The 23,300-nt window shown below is 46.6% G+C and overlaps 1 protein-coding gene and 1 pseudogene across 4 annotated transcripts in view; one reads left to right on the top strand and one right to left on the bottom strand.

Moving 5' to 3' along the window:
- ELOVL2 (ELOVL fatty acid elongase 2) overlaps window positions 1–23,300 on the top strand; it is a 70,365-nt gene that overhangs the window by 31,629 nt on the left and 15,436 nt on the right. For all 3 annotated transcript variants that reach the window (XM_079932897.1, XM_079932896.1, XM_079932895.1), the window contains exons 2-5: window positions 8,716–8,779; window positions 13,422–13,609; window positions 17,828–17,905; window positions 22,784–22,955. In XM_079932897.1, the coding sequence (XP_079789023.1) occupies window positions 8,716–8,779; window positions 13,422–13,609; window positions 17,828–17,905; window positions 22,784–22,955 (502 nt within the window). The remainder of the gene's footprint in view (window positions 1–8,715; window positions 8,780–13,421; window positions 13,610–17,827; window positions 17,906–22,783; window positions 22,956–23,300) is intronic.
- LOC307192808 (large ribosomal subunit protein uL4-like) lies at window positions 1,156–2,463 on the bottom strand (annotated as a pseudogene). Its single transcript has one exon. The product of its transcript is annotated as a large ribosomal subunit protein uL4-like (transcript).

The raw sequence follows: 23,300 nt of genomic DNA, 5'->3' as shown, positions 1-23,300 counted from the left end.
GCGAATGTTTGTGTAATGCTAAGTGTTATAAAGAAAACACAGAGCCGGTGAGGGGATGGAGACAGATCAGGACGCCACAAAGCAGGGGCTTTCCTCCTCTTCAGTAATTAGGGGAACATGGAAGGAGTCGCCATTCGACCGGACACTGAATGAAATGAGAGAGCCGTGTGGGGTGAAATGGCCCAGAAACAAAACTGCAGCAAGATTTTCTGCTCTAAAGCCCTTTCATCTCCTTAATTGAGTGAAACTGCCTACAGCCTCAGGGTTATTACCTAGGATGCAAATACTATCAAGCCCTGCTTTCTTCATCAGCTTGGTGTCCTGAAATATGTCCCAGCACAAGAAGCAGCGTGAGCTCCACAAGGAGCCCATCGGTCCCAGTTCGGACACCTTTCCCCACAATGGTGTGAAAACACTGATCAGTTGTTACCAAACTTACTTCAAGTTAAACACAACAGATCCACTTTTTTTAAAAAATATTTTATTTATTTAGGCTGCTTTGGGTCTTGGTTGCTGTGCGCGGGCTTTCTCTAGTCGCGGCGAGCGGGGGCTACTCTTCGTTGCGGTGTGCGGGCTTCTCATTCCGGTGGCTTCTTCTCTTGTTGCGGAGCACGGGCTCTAGGTGTGTGGGCTTCAGTAGTTGTGGCTCGCGGGCTCTAGAGCGCAGGCTCAGTAGTTGTGGCACATGGGCTTAGTTGCTCTGCAGCATGTGGGATCTTCCCGGACCAGGGCTCGAACCCGTGTCCCCTGCATTGGCAGGCGGAGTGGAGCCTTAACCACTGTGCCACCAGGGAAGTCCCCAGGTCCACTCTTGAGCTCAGTCTGTTTTCACCTCTGTAAATTGGGGGAAATACCTAACTTGCATGGCTATTGTGAAAATTTTAGCTAATATGCATCAAATACCTGGCATATATTAAGTGTTTGAAAAACAGGAGCTACTATTATTACTCACCATTGTGGTTATTAGTTCATTTACATCTACCTTCATATGTGGCAATCAGATTACAAATGTTCCCCCAGATTCCTCATCACCTGACTTAGTTTCAGTCTCATTATTTGTTCTATGGAGTAATTTTTTTTTTTTGATCATCAGGTCTTTATTCAAAATTAGCTGTCCAAAATGATTTGACCTTTACCGAAAAAACAAATTTAAGTTTATGCGGCAGCCTTCTTTTCCTCTGTGCTGGGTTTCTTTTCTGTGGGCTTCTTTTTAGCTGCTGGTTTCTTGGTCACTGCAGCCTATTTTCCCACCAAAGCCTTCTTTGGCTTCTTCGGCGTCTTCAGCTTCTTAACGCAAACAGCCTCCTTTCCCTTCTTTCCCATCACAGGCTTCTTGCCTGGAATCCCCTTCTCATCTGATTTGGCTTCTAGTGCTGCTACTGCCCTATCCATCCGGATTTTGTGGTTCCTGGCCTGGCGAAGAATGGTGTTCCGGCGCATGGTCTTTGCATATGGGTTTAGCTTCAACATGATTCTCAGGTTTTTCAGTGGATTCTTCTTCAAGACGGCGATGAATCTTCCTGCGTGGTGCTCGGAGGGCTCTTTAGATCTCTGGGCTTTTCAAGATTCTGCTAAGGTCTGTATTGAGCATCTTGTGCATGGGGAGGTTGTAGTTACTCTTGAGGGGGGCAGCTTTACGCCACATGCCATACAGCTCCTCTAACTTGCGGAAAAGCACTTTCAGTCCAAATGCAGGAACGTCCCACATGCCCCACCGGGAGCCAGTTTCAAAATGTTCAGTTTGCTTACATCAAGCAGAGTAATTCCAGGGATGTTTCTGAAGGCCTTGATGATACCATTGTCCTCATTATAAATGATGCAGGATCCCCTGCTCTGGATACGGCAACGGTTTCTCATTTTGCCTTTGCCAGCTCTCATCCGCTGCGAGGCGTAGACCTTTTTGATATCATTCCAAGCCTTAAATTTCTTCAGGAGCAAAACAGCCTCCTTGGTCTTCTTGTAGCCTTCAACTTTATCTTCAACCACCAAAGGAAGTTCAGGAACTTCCTCTGTACGATGACCTTTAGACATGACCGGCGCTGGTAACGCCGAGGCAGCCAACGCAAAGCAGGTGGCATGTCGCTTCTGCGTTGTATTCACTCTGCGGTGCCAGTGTCGCCAGGTCTTGGTTGGTGCAAGCATGCAGCCCCCACGACACATATTTCCAAAAGCACCCTGGCCAGAACGGTGAGTGCCGCCACCTCGAACCCTGGGAGTTCGAGCCACAGCTCTGCCAGTACCCAAGACTCAGCACTGGTTTGATGACCTGCTAATCCACTGACAGCATAGGGCTGTCTGTTGTTTTTGCGCAAGTTGGTGTGAACAAAGTTCACAGTATCTGGTCGAATGGGAGCCTTGAACACAGCAGGCAAAGTGACATTTTTGCCAGATGACTCCCCCTTTTCGGAGTACACTGATAGCAGCGGACGAGCACACGCCATGGCGGGGAGAGGAGAAGGCCACGCTCCCCTCAACCCGGCGGCTCCCCCAGGAAAAGCTATGGAGTAATTTTTATAACGATTTAGAGTTCCCATAACCTCGTGCCTCCCCTCAGCCTACCATAGTCAGCTGCTCCCTCCAGGGTATGGTAGTGGAAAGTAGGTGTTGAGTGGGTGGGCCTCTCCAGGGCAGTTTGGGGGGATCAGTGTAAAATGCGTGAGTGGTATCGTGGGAACTCAGCTGCATGAAAGGCGAAGATTTTATCACATCTGCTTTTAGCCATCCTCCAAACCTCCCAGAATCGTTCACAAATGTGAACGCGTTTCCATTCTTCAAACACATGGGCAGCTGGCTGGGAGCAATCCCTCAGGGGCCTGCAAAAGGGGTTTCAGTGTTTGACAGCCATCCCGAGCCTGGGGAACAGGAGAGAGGCCTCACTGTGGAATGGGGCTCTCGTCTGTCCCTTGCCCCTGAGATTTTCAGAGTCATGTCTGGTTAACCTGAGCTGTCAGATCCCATTTCCTCACCTGCTATCATCGAACACTTCAGATTTAGTTTTCTCTGAAATATTAAAAAAAAAATGTAAAGATTTGGATACTGTGTCTTCTTCCAACTTAAGAGTCTGTTTCATAATCTTAATGGCTTTTGCTCATTTTAAAAAGCAGTGAGGAAGGGGTTGGTCATGGAAAAATAGGTAACTATTCTGACTGAATAAGTTTTCTTAAAATGTCGTGTAAAACTACATCAACAGGGCTTCCCTGGTGGCACAGTGGTTGAGAGTCCGCCTGCCGATGCAGGGGACGTGGGTTCGTGCCCCGGTCTGGGAAGATCCCACATGCCGCGGAGCGGCTGGGCCCGTGAGCCATGGCCGCTGAGCCTGTGTGTCCGGAAAAAAACTACATCAACAAAATAGGACCAACCCAAGAGCTCGAATCATTGGATTTTTATACAACATAATGCCCGTGATAAATACTAAAAACCGTAACTGCCTAAAACAACACTGAAGGAATGTGAAGAAGGAATGAGTGAAGGAGGGAGGAAAGAGGAGGAAGGGGAGGGGAGGTGAGAAGAGGAACAAGGAACATGATGAAGGAAAGGACAGGGGAGAAGGAAAGGAAGAGAGGAACCGGCATCTGGTTTAGAGAGTGCTTAGAGACCAGAGGACGCACCGGCGGAGCTCTGGTGGCAGGTTTATTTCTGCCTTGCTTCCTGGCTCGGCTTCCGTAGAACGGCCCTGCTTCATGGTGATAGCGATTCTCATCCGATTGCAAGACGGCCTTTGCAGAGGAAAGTCTGAGCCGTCCAGGTTGAGGCTGAGGCAGTCCCCGCAGCAATCAGAGTTCACACCTTCAAGAACAGACCAGGAAGTGGCCTCCTGTTTGAGATGCCCCTGATTTACGTTGAGTCTCAGTCATCACCGTGGTGGCCAAAAATTAGGTGTGCCCCTCACGGCTCTCCTGTGTCCCAGGTACTCTCAGAACATGGTAGCAGAGGCAGGAGTGCATGGTGATCCAGTCCACCTGTGCTGAGAGATGCATGTCACGTGGCCGGGAAGACCATCTCACCTTTCCATAAGAAGTCAGCCCAGTGGGTCTGCCTCTGATGGGTCGCCGCTACCTCCAAGTGGTGTTCCTTCTGGCAGTAGAACTAGGGGCAGATGCAGGGCAGCACTGGGTGGTGCACAGCACTGCTCCCGGGGTGGGATACGCAGGGTGTGGGGGGTGATGATGGCAGTTGCAGTGGACGTGATGAGGTAGGTGGAGGTTAGCTTACTCTGGGCTAGGGCTCTTTGATCAGAAAGATACATTTCTCTTTTTTTTTCTAATTTATTTATTTTTGGCTGCGTTGGGTCTTTGTTGCTGTGTGCGGGCTTTCTCTAGTTGTGGCGAGCAGGGGCTACTCTTCGTTGTGGTGCACGGGCTCTAGGTGCCTGGGGCTTCAGTAGTTGTGGCACGTGGGCTCAGTAGTTGTGGCTCACGGGCTCTAGGGTGCAGGCTCAGTAGCTGTGGCGCACGGGCTTAGTTGCTTCGCGGCATGTGGGATCTTCCCGGACCAGGGCTCGAACCTGTGTCCCCTGCATTGGCAGGCACATTCCTAACCACTGTGCCACCAGGGAAGCCTGGAAAGATACATTTCTGATGCTCTTTATTTCTTTCCATAAATGCTACTTTCCATATGGAACCATTTCCCTCTAGATTGTTCCTTAAAGAACATCTTGAGCATACCTTGCGGTGCAGTTCTGATGCTACAAATTCTCTCACCTATGTGTGTATGAAAATGTCCTTATTTCACCCTCATATTTGAAGGATATTCTGCTCCTCTCCTTTGCAGTCCCCAGGCAACCACTGATTTTCTATCACACAGATAACTTTTTACATGAAAGGCCAGAAAATAAATGGAAACAGAGAGTGTGTATTCTTTTTTTTGGTCTGGTTTTAATGCAACATCATAATTTTGAGATTCATCCATGTTGTGTGTACATCAGTAATTCATTCCTTTATGTCGCTGAGTAGTGTTTCATTGTGTGGTTATAGCACAGTTTGTTTACCCATTCACCTGCCCTGAGTATTTGCATAGGAGTCTCTGCACGGATATGTGCTGTATTTTCTTTTGGGTGGCCTAGAAGTGGCATGCTGGATCATACGGTAGGTGAATATTTGTGTTTTTACCAAACTGCTAAACCGTTTTCCAGTGTGGTTGTACCATCTTACCTTCTCATCATCTGTGGTCGGCAGTCAGGGATACACCTTTAAATAAGGCCCTGCCTGCTCCCAGCCTTCCCATGCTTCAGCTGTAGCTATACACAGGCACAAATTGAATTCAGAGCCATGGAACGTGGGCTTTATTACACGGGCAAGGGGAAATAGCTAAAGTTGTTTTGGATGTGAGCTCAGAGAATTATTCTTTGGCAGAGAATTCTGTGGCCTGGGGAACTTGGAACGCAGTCTGGAGGGGGAAGCTATGGCCACGGACAGGCGTTTCCCTGGCTGAGAGGATTCTTTTCCTGTGTGGAGGGGAATAGCCAAAGGATGACCAGAGTGGTGCCCTCTAAGGTGTGGGGTGCAGGGCGGCACCGTCTTGCCCAGGTCTAAGGGCGGAACTATTCCCCTCTCCTAATCCAAGCTCTCACCATCTTTGAAAACCCACGTTAGGTCTTCACTAGCGTGGCGTCTTCGTCAGTGTGGCCGCTCTGTGTATCTCCGCCTCCTCAGCTGCTGGGTGTCTGCCCTTCCCCGCGTCTCACTTACCAGTTTGCCTGTAAGCTCTTGAGGCAAGCACTCTATCCCTTTTCTCTTCATGTGTCTGAAAAGTATTATGTACATAATAGCTGTTCAGAAATGTGGGTTGAATGAACGAAGTGCTGCTGGTAGTTGGTTTTTCTCAGCTCCTAGGGGTCACCTGAGAGAGTGTCCAGCACGCTTCAGCGTTCACCATACGTAGGACCCAGGGTACAGCTGGGAGCTCGTTACCCACGCTCTGATCTCATCCTTTGCTAACAGTTCGTCCTTAGTTGGCTGACGCTACCCCTTCTCTGTACTGTCTCTTACCTTATACTGACCCAGGGTGAACTCTGATTTGTTCTTCTGATGTCCTCTCATCATTGTCTTTTTAGACTACATCCTCACTAACTGTATTAAATAACCCAGAACCAAAGAGGTAATTGTTTTCAGGTTTCTGACTTTCCCAGCCTTGGCTTTATTTCTGTCAGATAGGTCCCTAGAGACCCTGGCCATAAGCATTTCCCAGGTGAGTCATGTCTCCGTTTGTTTGCTGATCTCTTCCTTCCTTCTCCATCTAGACGACATCCTGGAGTCTTTCAAAACTCAGCAAAGCAGCAGCTCTTCCTGGAAGGCTTCTCTTTTATATAAGAGATTTGCATGAAATCTCCTGGCTTTTCTTTTGTTTCGGGTGTACAGTATAATGATTTCGTATTTGTATATGTTGCAAAATGAGCACCGCAATAAGTCTAGTTAGTATCCATCACCTCACAGTTACAGTTTGTTTCTTGTGATGAGAACTTTTAAGATCTACTCTCTTAGCAACTTTCAAATATGCGATACAGTGTTATCATCTCTAGTCATCATGCTGCACATTGCATCCCCCTGACTTAATTTTTTTCATAACTGAATTTGTACCTTTTGACCCCCTTCACCCGTTTCTCCTATCCCCCAGCCCCTACCTCTGGCAACCACCAATCTGTTCTCTGTATCTGTGAGTTTGGTTTTTTTGTTTTGTTTCTTTTAAAGTCCGTACATAAGTGAGACCATACAGTATTTGTTTTCCTCTTACTTATTTATTCACTTAGCGTAATGCCCTCAAGGTCCATCCACATTGTCGCAAATAGCAGGATTTCCTTCTTTTTATGGCTGAATAATACTTCCTTTCTCTCCCTTCTTACAGCACGTCGTGTAAACCCCTCTCATCCTCCTTAAAAAACTGGTCCGTAATTACTGATTACTTGCTTGTTACCCTATCTGAAGATAAGGACCATGCCTCATTTGACTTCATGTTTCAGCATCTAACACGGTGCTGGTGCATAGTAACGTCCAGAAAATCAGTTAATGAATCAGTAAATTAATGACTGAAAGAATTCGTTCGTATTCATCTTTCATTCTCTTATTTTCTGTTCATGTCTTCCCCTCTTTTGTTTCTGTTTTTCTCCACTGTGACTAAATTTTTGCAAGATAATAGAAATAATACGAGCTTTGTGACCTTTAGAGTTTTCTTAGCTCGACAGATGTTGGAAGATGGATTTTGAACCCAGCAAACAAATTGGAAAAGTTTAAATGTTGTGGGTAGATGTGGCAATGAAGATTTTATTGGTGTCTGTCATGAGGGTGGGAACATCATTGAGGTTAACATTCTTTGCTCAGGAATGAGAGGCCTCTGGACAGATCTGCCCTATTCTAACGGCAACACAAAGTTCTGTCACACTGAGATGTTAGATAGTTGACCTTTCTCCAATCTGGAGGTCTCCCAAGATGTCCATTATGGAAACCAAAAGTAAAGACACTGTTTAAAACCTTCCAAAGTTGGTTTAGCCCAGATACTTTTCATAGAGATATGACAAAATAATAAAGGTCCTAATACACTGGTCAGCAAGTCGCGGGTGCTAATAAGTGCTAGGCTTTCATCGTTATCCTCCTTCCCAAGCTTCCTAAGGTTCCCAGAGACCTAAGTTTCCTTGACATTTCTCTCCGGATCAATGACACGAATAAGGGACAGATGCAAACTGTACGTGCCAGTCACCAACGTGCACGTCTTCTTTACAGATGGCAGGAACTTAATTCTCCTCTTCTGCACCTGTGTTTTCTTTGAGAATAAGATGCCTTTGACTGCACTCCAGCTATTGATTATGGAGAACGTTCTGTACGAACTTCCTGAGGGCCGTCCAGGAAACTCACACGCAGTCAGGGACCGGTCCACTCGCCCAAAATCCCCCTCACAGATCCCTTTCCTAGGAGCACTGTGCAGTGATCCAGCTTTTCCTACCTTTGCTTGAGGGAGGTGCTCTAGACCTTAGCAGCAGGGGTAGGGAACACCTGAGCAGGTATTTTGAGAGGTATAATGTCAGAGCAGCGTGAAGGGAGCCAAGTCAAGAGCCAGCAGCCAGTTCATCAGCATTAAGATTCTTAGCAGAAACTCTCCAATCTCAACCTGAATCCAGTTAAAGTGGTGGTAGTTAATCTGGGATACCCTAGTGATGCTATCTACTGTACTGTTAAATAGATGCTAATGTACTGGAAATGTTTTGAAAACAAACAAAACATAAAGGTAGTGGGGGAAATAGCTATAGTTCTTCATTTCCTTACTTGAAAAACGTCGTCTTTATGGCTTTACATTCAGCTTTGTGAAATACAATTCAGCTGAATTTTCATTTAATAATTATGTAATGCAGGTGTAGACTTCCCCTGTTGCTTGCACACAACCCCTGTTAATTGCAGCAATAGAAGTTGCTTCTGGAAAAGTACGCCTCTAAAAGCATTGTCCAGGGAAATGGGATGGTCAGTAACCCTTCAGTGTCTAAAGGTACCAAACCTGTCTTCCAGGACGCCTCTTGCCTAAGAAAATGAAAGAGGAATTGTTTCCTTCCGAATCCTTACAAGCTTGTGAATGAGGCTGCATTTACTGGTCCACCTTCCTTAAGTCTCTGCAGTCAAAAGTCCTCAAGGCCAGGACCCTTGGAGAGTCTGTCAGCTTCATGTTGTTGGCAGTGGTTCATTTTGAGAGATTCCAAAAACACCCACTTAAATCATTTTTTCTTTGTCTTTTCAGGAGCATCTAAAGGCCTTTGATGGTGAAATCAATGCCTTTTTGGACAATATGTTTGGACCTCGGGGTGAGTGAGCTGCTTGAGAACTCAATGTGGAAGGAACACGGTTTAGTTAGAGAGGAGGATGGTGGCCTTTCTGGTGTCTTGACAGTGGTACTTGGCATGGAGGGACTTACCCGCCCTCACCTTCGATGTCCTTCTCCCAGAACGTGAGGAGGCGCCCCTCCCTCCTGCTCAGCCTCTCCCAGGATTCAGGCTCCGGCAGCGGGAACAGCGCGCGGTGCGCTCCTTGCCTCCGGCCGCCAGGTGGCGCTGCCTCTCAGGTCTGCTGCATCCTCTCCGCCCCGCCGCCCACCCTCCTCCCACTTCCTCACCCGCACAGTCACACGCAGCCCTTCTGCCCTTACCTGCCCTGGGCAACTCCCTCTAAGGCTGTGTGGGCTTCATCGGCCCAGGGCCACGAGGTCGGGCTCCGCAGCTCAGCCGTCTGAGTGTCCCGATGTTTCCTCCACCACCCGTCACTCGGACCACAGCGGGGCGTCCCGATGCGTCTGCCCCTTTCTCATCATCTGTTAAGTGTCAGCTGCAATAATACTTTAGAAGCCTAAATCACAGAATGTGGTACTCTGGCTTAACACTCACCAGCATCTTCCGGCGTCCTCAGGATGAAAACCCAGTTCCTCACCGCGGACCACGCAGTCGTGTACTGTGCAGCCGCAGCTGCCTCTCCGACGCCACTGCTGCTCGAGACATCTTACTTCCTCGACATGTAGCAGTCGTTCATTTGCTGTTCCTCCCGCTAAGACCTCCGGCTCCCCAGTGTAGTCAGCTCCTCCTCATACGTCAGGTGCCGGCCTGTGAACGTTACCTTCCCCGACAGGCTTTCCCTGACCAGGATGGCAGAGATTTGCCCTCGAGAGTGGCAAATCGAAAGCCTCTCATCACGCTGTATTTCAGCCTCTGTTTATTTCCTTCATACGCTTTATTAATAGCTCTTTCTCCCACGAGGGCAGGATCCGTGACTGTTATCTCCAGGGTGTATTACAGTCCTAGGAACCTGTGAGACACCGTATTTTGCAAATAAGTGAATAAGTTTTCCACAGCACGTTTTGTTTCCCTTGAGGCTTGCTGGTTCACAAAGCTGGAAAATCTACAAGTTCTGTCCTCAGCATTATTGGGTGGGAGGGGGAGGGAAATGAGGTTCTCCTGTTTCTCAAAATCTTTAAACAGAATCACACCGAGATGATTTAGACCACTCTCCAGTTTCCATACAGGCTCCATAAATTATCCTGTGTGAATGACTGTTTATATAGTTTTAGTGAAATGGTACTGATTGTACAGAGCTTTAACATATATGTATATTTTTTCACATTGCCTTTGGTTTTCGTTTTGTCTTGTTTTCCGTTTTATCCTTGTGATGATCCTACAGGCAGGGTGGGACCTGTAGCTCGTAACCTGCTTTATGTGATGTGTTCTCTGCTGTACCGCTGTAGCAGGTAGCGTGATGATCTAACAGGCATGCGGGGCTTCTGGGTGACGGGCTTTCTACGTGACATTTGCACTAGAGCCATCAGTGTCTCTGAGCCAAGATCATGCTGAACTTTGCCACTGGTAAGGTCACTGTGACCTGGGATGATTTCTTATTACTGTGGATGGGGATTAATTAAGGCTAGGATTGCAGTTGTCTGCTCAGCAGTGGTCATTTTTGTGGGAGTTTCCTTTGTAGCAAGCAGGTTGTGAGATTGACAGTTGACAACTGGATCAGGTGACCTCCACAGTGACAGGGAGTCTAGCCTCCAGGCCATCTAGTGCCCACTTCCCCTTTGAGGGGTGGCCCAAACTTAAATTGTCTGGCAGGCCCCCTGCTAAACCCACAGGTGTCCCCAAGCCTTTTCTGACTTTACCTACGCCACGTTGGTACCATCAAGGGAGATGGTTCTAGGCAAATACGTGACCCAGATGCAGAGCTAACATCTCAAGCCCCAAAGATAATAAATGATATAAGTATCTGGTCCCATCTTTTGGTCGGAACAGTTATGGTCTTCCCCAACAACGGCGGCAAACATTCACAGGGCTGGGACAAAAGAAAACGCCAGCCTCGGGCGCTGTATTAGCTAAACGCGCTTGACTCAGTGTGTCGATCGATACACATTTGATGACTGTTCCCGTCAACTCTGCACTGAGTGGCGATAAGTTACGAGAGAGACGAGTAGAAATATAAGACGTAGTCGGGTCTCACGGAGCGTGCACTGTGGCTGGGGAGGTAGAACCGTCACCTCTGAGGCAGTCGAAAAGCAAGGAAGTAAACCACGTGTGCTCGTTTCTGGGGCTGTCGTAGCAAAACCCCACAGACTGTATGGCTGGAAACACAGCAGTTTATTCTCCCACGGCTCTGGAAGTCGGGGTGTCGGCAGGGCCCTGCTCCCTCCGTGCTTCAGGGAAGCCTGTTCCTGCCTCGGCCCTCGCTGCTTTCTACTGTTGCCTTGCAGCTGCGTGGCTCCGTCTCTACCTCTGTCTCCATGGGGCCTTCTCCTCCTTGAGAGCCAGTCTGCCCTCCTTGTCAGGACGGACACTGGTCACTGAGCAGCGCCCACCGTAATCCAGTACGACCTCATCTTAACCGGTTTACGTCTGCAAAGACCCTATTTCCAAATAAAGTTATATTCACAGATACCAGGAGTTAGGACTTGAACACAGCTTTCTGGGGGACACAGTTCAACCCATAATACCATTAACAAGAGGCAGGGTAGCAGTTTAGTTCAAGTTAGTTAACTTCTTTTACCCAATTTTTCTCAATCATAAAGTGGAGATCGTACCACCTGTGTGATGGACTTATCTGTCACCTCGCCTGTGGTGATGGCATCACAGGGGTTGGCAGATGTCCAGACTCAGCAAATTGTTCACAGTAAATATGTGCAGGACTTTCTCAACCACACCTCCATAAAGCTGTTAAAAATAATATCACCTGTATCATTAGCTTGTTCTGAGGATTTTAAAGAAGTTAATGTATATCCAAGGCTTTAGGACTGTGTGGGGCACAGAATCAGTGCTCCGTAAATGTTAATTATAGTAACAGCATTATAGCCATGATAACTTGTAAATTGTAAAATAACTATTTTGTCATGCAGATGAGTAGCTGTAGTTATGGAAGAGCAGTGGGGAATGGCTTCCTTCAGAGGCCAGGACCTTGATCCTGGGGGTCGAAGGACACGTAGGCTTTAGGCCGCGTGACACGTAGGATGTGGAGGTGGATGTTAGGAAGTGGCCCAGTGCGCGAAATTTATGACGGATTATTGTGAGCCAGTTGTGCCGAAGGTAATATCTGTTAGTTGCGTGAATGCTCCTCTCTCACCTTTTTATCTCTGTCAGAATAAGGAGAAGTCTTTACAGAGTAAGCGGTGGGACAGAGCTTGAGAAGGCACTTTGCTCACAGAAATGGTGCTCTGTAGGATGGGGGGTGTAGAGAAGCTGGGGGTAGATGGGGTGGCAGGGAGCAGAAAGGGGAACTGGGACCGCGGGGACCAGAGGAATCAGGAAAAGGGAGAAACCAGTTCCTACAGCTCTATTTACAGAGATCAAAAACAGCACGCAGGGGCTTCCCTGGTGGCGCAGTGGTTGAGAGTCCGCCTGCCGTTGCAGGGGACACGGGTTCGTGCCCCGGTCCGGGAAGATCCCACATGCCGTGGAGCGGCTGGGCCCGTGAGCCGTGGCCGCTGAGCCTGCACGTCCAGAGCCTGTGCTCCGCAGCAGGAGAGGCCACAACAGTGAGAGGCCCGCATACCACAGGAAAAAAAAAAAAAAAAAAACAGCATGCGGTTTTCATAATTCTGGGCCAAATCATTTTCTCTGTTTAAGCAACAGAAAGGAGCAGAGAACAAAAATCGTTTTGTGCCTACAGTTATTTTCTAATTACTATGTTATAGATCTACAATGTGTGTTTTACTTAGGTTTTAAAATTTTAAAGCTAAATAAACAGAGGGACACCTCTGTCCAGGTTCTTGCCTCCTGGCTGCTTGTACTTTTGGTCCACGATCAGGTTTGGGTCCCCGGTTTGATTTTCTGCTCTCGCCTCTGAATCCGAGGCTCCGCCTTTGCCGTCTGCAGCTCCTCCTGCTTGCCCTTCTGTAATCCCACTGCTCTATTTGGATCAGCTGAACGCTCAGCCGTTCCTGGTTTATGCACAGTGATCCTAAGCAAATTCCAGGGAGTGTGGGTTCCAGGAATTAGGACACGCTATCATTGTGTCTGCTCTCCTGCCGACCCAAAGCTTCTCCACGGGAGGCAGCAGAAAGGTGAAATGGACGGGAGGCGGGCGTGAATTCCCAGCCACCGGAGCGCCTTCTGCAAATGCTGACGCTTTCGGAGCTGTTTTTACATCCATAAAATGGCATAATACTTCATATTTACTGAGAGTAACTACGGTAACTGTTCCAAAGTTAGACATTCAAGAACTGTGACTTCCCACCTTTATTACTTGTCCTTGTCACTCAGCGTTCAACTGAAGCCCTGTTTGCTCCACGGGCCCCTCCTTAACTATTCCAGCCCCCACTGGTTTCTTCTTCCGAACTATAACTCAGACCCAGCTTGCTCACGCTGTGGCCTGCAGTTCCCTGTCGAACTTGGGTGAGCAAATACAGCACACGTGACCGTGTCTCCCAACTGAGCGCGTGGGGTGCCCGCGGGATTCTCACTGTGTGTTTCTTTGCAGATTCTCGAGTCAGAGGGTGGTTCCTGTTGGACTCCTACCTTCCCACCTTTTCTCTCACTGTCTTATACCTGCTTTCCATATGGCTGGGCAACAGATACATGAGGAGCAGACCTGCTCTTTCCCTCAGGGGCGTCCTCACCTTGTACAATCTTGGAATCACACTTCTCTCCGCGTACATGCTGGCAGAGGTAAGTATTTGTGTAGCCGACGCTGGGGAACAGTGACCGAGTGATTTTTAGAAGCAGTTACATCTGGCGTTCTAGAACTATCCACGGTTGCTATCAGTACTGTTCTTTAACATCTCAAGGTTCCGGTATCTGATGTTATTCCTTCCAAAAGTCCTAGAAGTCTTTGTTTCTAACTTGAATGTTTTTTAGCCCAATTTAGACCTATTTCTTTAGTCCTTAGTCTTTCATTGTAATTTAAAATCACAATTTAGGTCTGAATGGGCCTTTAAAGATCATATATAGTTTTCTTCTTTTATAGATTATGATACGGAGGCTTAGAAAAGTTAACCTGATTTGCCTGAGAACAGACAGCTGTTGAGTAACTGTTTTTTAAGTTAAATATCAAATGCAGTTAGCTTGACCGAAATGCAAATATACATTCCCTTAAAGGATACTCCTCCCATCTCTGGGTCACTGTGTATCCTCAGGACTGGCTTCCAGAGGCCTGGGGTGACATTCCAGCTCGGCTGTGGCTCCCCACATTACATCATGTCTTCCCTGCTCCTTTATAACGTGCCAAACCTAAGTAATTTCACAAGAAAAAGAACAAGTAATGATTGCCCTGCCTATTACAACCAAAGGTTATTTTACTATAATACAAGAGAAAATCGAAAAGTGTTAAATAAATGTGCTTGAGAGAGAGAACTAAAACAGAACAGTCTTTTTGGGGAAAAGTTAGGATAAACTCGTTCATATAAGTTATAAATGGCTGACAGCGGCACAGGTATTGCTGGCTTCCTGGTGTCCTTGGCTTCTAAACGAAAACAAACTCTTGCCTAGAATACAGGCCATCTCACCCATAGAGTTTAATCTGCACATTAGTCTAATATGCACCATTCTAATAATGCTTAATAACCAGTATCTAAAATGACTGTCATGAAACTCTAATTATGGAATTTGAGGCATCAGAGTGCAGGAGACAGAATTTGGGGTCAGGAAAGCCATGCTGATAGCTCTAAGGTTATGTCACATAGGTGCTCCCTGATTTACCTGACTCTAAAAGGGGAATTTCTATTTTAGGTTTCTCTGGGTAGACTTTTTAGTTCACTAGATGAGCTTGCAAGATAGTAATTTACGGAGTTAGTTTCTCCCTGTATGACAGAGGGAGAGTTACTCTTCCTTGGGTGGTTCCCAGAAGTGGCAGCTGCATCAGGGGAGCCGGCCTGACCATCTGTCTGCGCTGGAAGCTCTAATCCCTGCTGGAAGCAACGGCGCAGTGGAGGCAGAAGATCCGAATTCAAGTGTCAGCCTTTCGCTTTCTCTGCAACTTTGGAGGAGTTACTTAGGCTCCCTGAACCTCAGGCAGCTTAGCTTTCCAATGGAGATACGATGTCTGTCCTACTTCACTCCCTCACGAGTGTAAGGACGAATCCGTTCTGTTCAGCCTGCATTCAACGAGCACCTGCTCGGTGCAGCCCAGGGGCCACAAAGATGTTTAGACGTGGTTTCTGTGCTTGAAGAGTTCACAGGCTAGTGCAAGTAGCAGTTAGTCACTGCGGAAGGGCCTCGTTGGTCTTCAGGTGAGCCTCAGGCACCGTCAGCAGGCACAGCAGTGCAGCGTTTGGACAGCCAGGTACATGGTTTGTATTTTTTAGGGAGAAGGTTTGCGTGGAGCTCATTCTCCACCACAGGTTTCAGCTCTGGCTCGTCCAGTGGTTCTCTTTTCACACTCTTCCATCTCTGCTGTTGGTTGATTGCCTCCTAGTCCCCCAACGGCAACCTCTTTTAGGGCACAAGGTCTTCTCTTTGATGCTATGGGGAATGTTTGGTTAGACTCTGGTCAAAGGATAGCTTACCTTAACCTTGCTCACTTGTTACGTCCAGGCCAGATGTCTGCTTAGGCCAGAAAGCTGCACTAAAATTACTAACACTCTTGCAGCAAATGTGTCGAGTCCCTGCACTGTGTCAGATTGTGTCCTAGGCTCTGGAGCACAGCCTCTGCGTGTGCAAGGGAGCGATGGCCGGGGCGGGGCAGGGCAGGGCGCGGCGGCCTCTCGGAGGAGGTGATGTTTGAGCTGAGGCTGGGTGATAAGAGCAAGCCGGGCGTGCGGAGCTCTGGGGAGGCGCCGGCACAGGAGGATCGGCAAGTGTGGAGGCCTTGAGGTGCTCGAGGACCGTGGGTAGGGGCCGTGCGGCTAGGAGCTAGGACAGCGGACGGAGGGCCGCTTCAAGGCGGTAGGTTGGGGGCAGGTTACATCCGGCCTTGTCAGGAGTTTGGCCGTTGTTCTAAGCGTGATGAAAAGCCCCTGGAGGACTTTAACGGGGGAGTGACAGGATCTCCCTTTTTAAACAGGTTATTCTGGCTGCTACGTGGAAAGTGGACTCAGTGAGTTGGGGGCAGAGGGTCCGTTTAGGAGATGACTGCAGGGCTACAGTCAGCGGGCGCCAGTGGCGTGGATTCAGGTGGTGGACGTGGGGAGTGGACCCTCATCCTGTTTCAGAGCGAGTCAGTCCACACCTCCTGAAGGCTAACCCTGCTTGCCAGCCTGCTTTCCTTCTCTTCAACACGTGGGCTGGGTGGTTTCTGCCAGCCCGCCCAGCTAGGGCGTTGGGAAGGGTCCAAGGTGAGCAGATAGAGCCTCCCGCAGCCTGATGCTGACTTCTGCCGTTTAGTTTGTCAGATAGTCCTGCAGAGGTGCCGTGGGGATGGGGACGGCCTGGATAGAGCTGGCGAAAGCAGAGTACAGCCTGTCCTTCCCCGCCTCTGTATCGTTACTACACAGAGTTGATCCTAGAGCCCCTGACTGCAGAACGACAGCCTGACCATAGAGGTTTTTAATCTTTTTGCCAAGTTAGGAAACTTTATTTTGAAAAAGACACACAAAAACTTACATGCACTTCTAGGTATTCCCAGATCCCCTGTGGCCCGTCACAGGTTCCCCTTTGAGAACCAGCACGTAAAGCTGTGGGGTACCTGGGGGGTGACTTGATCTGTAATAGACCCCATCAGGAAAGGTCAGTCTCCTTCACTTTCACCAGATTCACTTACCCTGATAGTCTGTACTTGTCATGACGTTAACTGAAAGGTGTTTTTGTTAGAAGGATAGAGAAGTCGATAAGGATAGTAGAGCAAAGATTTGCACACGTTCTAGAACATTCCCAGTGTTCTTAGTAGTTCATCTCTTCTTACTGTTCAGTTCATGAACATCTGTCCCTCCCTGCTCTGTTTGTGTATTGTAACAGTGCTGTACCTTTACAACAGTGCTGTACCTTTACCTTTACAACAGTGTTGTACCTTTACTCTGATAAAGCAACAGAAAACTGTAGGCTTTCACGTATAATATCTCATGTAAATCAAAGCCAAAGGCCTTATATTATATTCTAGAATTTTAAGTTTCTTAGTAATAGTGGGAAAGAATGGAGAAAACTTCTGTAGAATTTTCCACAAAGTTCATTTTCTTATGATGTTGTAAAAAGAATACTAGACAAGGAATTAGAAGACCTGAATCCAATCATTGTTCTACCACTATCTAGCCATGTGATTGTGAGCAAATAATCCATTCATCATATAGCGGTTGAGCACCTTCTCCGTGCCAGTCACTGGGCAAGGAACTGTAGGTGCGGAGATGAGCAAAGAAGGAGGCGTGGACTTTGTGGAGCTCTTTGTTTCTTGAGCGTAATGGGGAAAACAGACGTTAATCAGTCATAATCGCACAAATGTCTGGTTACCGCATCGATAAAACGGAGAAAGTGATTTAAGAACGTTTCTGAGCCCTAGTTTTCACATCTGTAAAATGGCAATAAATACATAATTCATAAAATTACTGAGATGATCAAGTAACTATTTATATATAAGCCAATGTAACGTTTTAACATGTTAGTGTAGTTTCCTCACATTTGCTTACATTTTACTTCTACATTTTATTTGTAGAACATATGATTAGATAAATTCCTTACATAAAATAGTTTGGTGCTCAAAATGATAGCTAAATTCTATTTTTGATGGATGTGGAGGTTAGAAGTAAATTACATTAACTAAGGATTGTAACCACTGATATATCAGTTCAACAGCAAGAATTAGATCCTTTGATATCATGTGTTTGGGGACAGGATCGAGTCAAACTCATTCTGGGAAGAACTCAATCTTGAATAGATGCCAATCAGAAACATGAATGGGAAATTCAGTTTTCGTGCAAATTCTCACACTGACTTTTTTTTCTCCTCTTGTTTCTTTGACAGCTTATTCTCTCCAGTTGGGAAGGAGGCTACAACTTACAGTGTCAGGATCTTACCAGTGCAGGGGAAGCCGACATCCGGGTGAGTCAACCATCTGTAACCGTTTCTCCTTCGAGATACGACGATGGAAGCTGGGGTTAGATAAGAAATGGTCTCCCGTCCTAATAGAAATGCTTACTTGGGGACAGACTGAATGAACCATGGTGCATCCGTGCAATGGGTCCCTTTGCAAAGTGGAATGAGGATGACCGCTGTCCTGTTACAACATAATCTCCAGGATGTAGCTCAGTGGAAAAGAGCAACCCGCAGACCGTGCTTACAGTACAGTGCCTTGTGTGCAAGAAATGATAGGAATATGTGTATATTTGCTTACGTTTTTAAAAAGAAACAATGGCAGAATAAACCAAAAGCTAACAAAATGGTTTCCTTTTGGGGGAGGGAACAGGTCAGAGGGGATAGGGATGGAAGCTAGACTTCTCTGAATGTACCTTGTCTTATATTTCAGAACCAGTTGGTGTTTTTACATAATTATAAAACAAATTTTAAAAGATTACAAGGCAGCCTCCCCCCAGATATCTCGGAAATAAACTAAATTAATATACCCATATATTGAGTTGTTGACATAACCACCCAAAGAAGAATTATTTCAGGCGCCTTTAAGACAGTGTTTTGACTGCATATCCCAAGTGAGATGCATCTTAACAGCATTCAGTAACTTGGGGGGCTGCTATTACTAATAAAAAGATTGGTATTGCTTGTTGTTGTAGGTACACTTAGGGTAAGCTATATAATAATGCTATTATTACAACTAGTATTTGAAACATAGAAGAAAAGAAACTAAAACTCACTAATTACAGATTCAAATTGGAAATAGCAGAATTAACTTTATTCTTTCTAAAAACAGATGTGTTTTTTAGCTCTGTGTACAGGAAAGGCCTAGTTAGTCTCTGACAACCCAGCAATGATACCAAGATTGTGCTCTCTAAATGTAATCCACCAAAAGGGTTTAGGATTCTTAGAGAGTTGGCCAGTTCCTGATTGGGGTGGGAAATGTAGATGAGAAGAATCCAGGACATCTTGTGACAGAGCAAGGAAGCTACCCAAGACCACTAGGGTCATGACAAGAAGATGTAGGCGCCACCTTGAAGGGACTCCCACGGCTAAAGGTGGGACAGTTTGAGTGTCAAAAGGAATACTGACATACTAAATTTATGAAAAACCGAGTTTAAAATGATACTAAAAAAAACCCCTCATTGTTACCTTTTGAAGGTTGCTAGAACACCAAGAAGTTCTAGACGAAAAAATTAAAGGACGATAATCAAACATTTATCTTGCCTTTCATATGTAAGTCTCCAAATAGCTAAAGAGGAAGAGCTCTTCTCTATAAAGAGAAAAATGCATAAGTATGAAGAGAATTTGAAAATCACCATTTTGCAACTTCTAGTGAAGTAATGGATCCTAGACAGTGGTCATCTGTAAATGATGAAAGTAATGGGCCAAAGTTGAATGGAAACTTCATAATGATTAGATTAGGCTGTTAACACCCAAACTCACTGTTGATTTTAATATCAGAAGTTAGGTACCTCTTGATGTGATTCCATAGGAAGTACCCAGAACCACGTCTGAAGTACGGTTGACCATTGAACTACGTGGGTTTGAATCACGCTGGTCCACTTATACGCAGACTTTTTTCAGTACTAAATACTACAGTACTGTACAGCCCGCAGACGCGGAGGAACCACGCTACAGACGGCTGGCTGTAGGTTGTACACAGATTTTCGATGTGCAGAGGGTCAGCGCCCTAACCCCTGTGTTGTTCAAGGGTCAACTGTATTCTTGCCCAAACCTTAAACCTGAATCCAGTTAAGCCTCTAACCTTTATTGCTGTTTACAGAAAATGGCGGGGGGGGGGGGTGCCGCGGGTAGAGAAACAAGTTAAACCACACGAGGAAGAAACAGTCATCCAAATCCATATTAGGAGTTCTGTACAACTGATCTAGTTTAAGAAAGAAAAGACACGAAACGAAACGAGGGAGCAGGGAAAGGGAACTGTTACTGATTAGAAGAAACTTAAGAACCACGTCAAATAAATGCAAGCTGGACCCTGATCCTGATTTAAACAAACCAATAAAAAGACACTTGAGAAAATCAGGTGGATTTGAAGGTGGACGGACTATTAGAAGATATTAAAGATTCATTAATTTTATTAAATATTAGATAAGATAGTGTCTCACCTAATGAAACTTAAAAGATTTTGCACAGCAAAGGAAACTGTAAACAAGAGGAAAAGACACCCCTCAGAATGGGCGAACATATTTGCAAAGGAATCAATGGACGAAGGATTAATCTTCAAAATATATAAACAGCTCGTGCAGCTCAATATTAAAGAAACAACCCAATCCAAAAATGGGCAGAAGACCTAAATAGACGTCTCTCCAAAGAAGACATACAGATGGCCAAGAAGCACGTGAAAGGATGCTCAACATCACTAATCATTAGAGAAATGCAAATCAAAACTACAATGAGGTATCACCTCACACCAGTCAGAATGGGCATCATCAGAAAATCTACAGACAACAAATGCTGGAGAGGGTGTGGAGAAAAGGGAACCCTCTTGCACTGTTGGTGGGAATGCAAATTGATACAGCCACTATGGAGAACAGTATGGAGGTTCCTTAAAAAACTAAAAGTAGAATTACCATATGACCCAGCACTCCCACTACTGGGCATATACCCAGAGAAAACCATAATTCAAAAAGGCACATGCACCCCAATGTTCACTGCAGCACTATTTACAATAACCAGGTCATGGAAGCAACCTAAATGCTCATCGACAGACGAATGGATAAAGAAGATGTGGTGCATATATACAATGGAATATTACTCGGCCATAAAAAGGAATGAAATTGGGTCATTTGTTGAGATGTGGATGGATCTAGAGACTGTCATACAGAGTGAAGTTAAGTCAGAAAAAAAAATACCGTATATTAACGCATATATGTGGAACCTAGAAAAATGGTACAGATGAACAGGTTTGCAGGGCAGAAATAGACACACAGATGTAGAGAATGAATGTATGGACACCAACTGGGGAGGAAGGGGGTGGTAGTGGTGGTGGGATGAATTGGGAGACTGGGATTGACATATATACACTAATATGTATAAAATAGAAAACTAATAAGAACCTGCTGTATAAAAAAATAATAAAAATTTTTTAAAAAGATAGTGTCTCGGTGGTTATATTCAAGTCTCCCCATCTATTAGAAGGTGTTATAGATAAACTGATACACTTTGTATTTGCTTATGTTACATTCCCCCTTGCCCAAAAAAAAGTGGTAGGAAACAAATTGGAATCATACTGAAAATTTTGAGGTTCAGGGATAGATACCAGAGGGTTTGCATTCCTTACTCTTCCTGCATTTGTGAATATTTGAAAATTTCCATAATAAAAACATAGGTTATTAATAAGAGGTGGTAGAAACCTTTTAATTAAAATTTTAAGATGAGCATTTTTAAACATCTTCAAAAGCTATAATACAAAAAGTAAGATGTGTAGATTTCTCTACACCTGTTTCATTTCTGTTATCACAGACTAGTACACTTTGGGATACCATACAGTTCTCTAAAAGCCACTGTTGTATGTATGTGTTTACTTATGGTTTAATTTTTTTTTTTTTTTTTTTTTGCGGTACGCGGGCCTCTCACTGTTGTGGCCTCTCCCGTTGCGGAGCACAGGCTCCGGATGCGCAGGCTCAGCAGCCATGGCTCACGGGCCCAGCTGCTCCGCGGCATGTGGGATCTGCCCAGACCGGGGCACAAACCTGTGTCCCCTGCATCGGCAGGCGGACTCTCAACCACTGCGCCACCAGGGAAGCCCTGGTTTAATAGTTTTGAAGGTTAATGATTCCCTCAAACATTTACGATGGTGCCAGCACACCTTATGAGTGTCTTCATGGGAAGTAAATAGTAGAGCATTAAATTCTAATTTCAAAGCTCCTCTTACAGTGTCTCCTCTTCTGTTTAACCGTGAGTGCTGAGAGCCCAGTGCCTTTAATGAAAGCGCCTCCCTGCGATGGGGACTGTGTGAGGGACTTGGGAGGGAAGCAAGCCCTCGCTGTGACCTGCTGGGGGTTGAAGGGCAGAGAAGCACCTGGAGTTTTCATCTTCTGAGGAAAAGACATGAAAGGCTTCATCCTAGACTGCTCTCGGGGAGCATGATGTTTAAGGGACAAAATATGAACAATAAAGGAGCAGAGAAGAATCAAAATCAGTGGAACAACGGTAGTGACCTGCCAAGCCCTGAGCGGAGGTGAAGGAGACCGTCTCCGCCTCGGAGTGACTTACAGCCTAGTGGGAAGGAGACTTGTTCATGACTGTGGTTATTGATAATAGAGGCGTAAAGTAATTTGGGACCACAGATGAAGTAGGGGATGATTCAGCCTGAGACAGGAGGCTGCGGTCACGTTCCAGAGCAAGGTGGCATTTGAGAGGAGTGCTAATAGGATGACAGGACCACGCCAGATGTGGGGTAGGGGAGGCGTGCTGGACGCATGAGAATGAGGCGTATGGGGGCAGCAGGGCTCCAGGGAGAGGAAACGACCACTTGAACAGCACACAGGATGCCCGGGGGGTGTGCTCGGAGGAGGACAGTGGACACGGCAGCCCCGTGGGCCCGCGGAGAAACTGTATGAACCGAAGAATCATAGACTTGGTTCTGTAGGTGCAGAGGAGCCGCTCGATCAGTTAATGTATTTTGGAAAGAGAATTCCTTTCACCAGAGGGGCTGGATTGTTGGGAATAAGGAAAAGCTGGAGGCAAAGACGCCAGCTGAGATGCTTTCTCGATAGTCTGGGAGCCGGACGCACTGGTGAAGCACAAACGGGGGCGATGCAGAGGCGGGCAGCACTGCGGCAGCAGCACGCCTCACCTTGTCTTTTCCCCGTTTTACATTTCGTACAGGTAGCCGAAGTGTTATGGTGGTACTACTTCTCCAAATTAATAGAGTTCCTGGACACGATCTTTTTTGTGTTGCGGAAAAAAACCAGTCAGATTACCTTTCTTCACGTATACCATCATGCCTCTATGTTTAACATCTGGTGGTGCGTTTTGAACTGGATACCTTGTGGGCAAAGTAAGTGACGTTGTCGGTTTTTCAGTTCTGTGTGATGGGTCTCCTATACTGAGCATCGCACACCTTCAGGAGAGAGAACTGGGCCCGGCCCAGCCTGCTTGTCACAGGGGGAAGCACACCTTTGCCAGTGGCCGTTTCGTTTCTTGTCTTTTTTTTTTTTTTTCTTCTTGTGGTACGTGGGCCTCTCACTGTTGTGACCTCTCCCCTTGCGGAGCGCAGGCTCCGGACGCGCAGGCTCAGCGGCCATGGCTCACGGGCCCAGGCGCTCCGCGGCATGTGGGATCTTCCCGGACCGGGGCACGAACCCGTGTCCCCTGCATCGGCAGGCGGACTCTCAGCCACTGC

Source organism: Stenella coeruleoalba (genome assembly GCF_951394435.1).
Source record: "Stenella coeruleoalba genome assembly, chromosome: 10".
NCBI classification, from domain to species: domain Eukaryota; kingdom Metazoa; phylum Chordata; class Mammalia; order Artiodactyla; family Delphinidae; genus Stenella; species Stenella coeruleoalba.
This window is presented reverse-complemented; position numbering and strand designations above follow the sequence as displayed.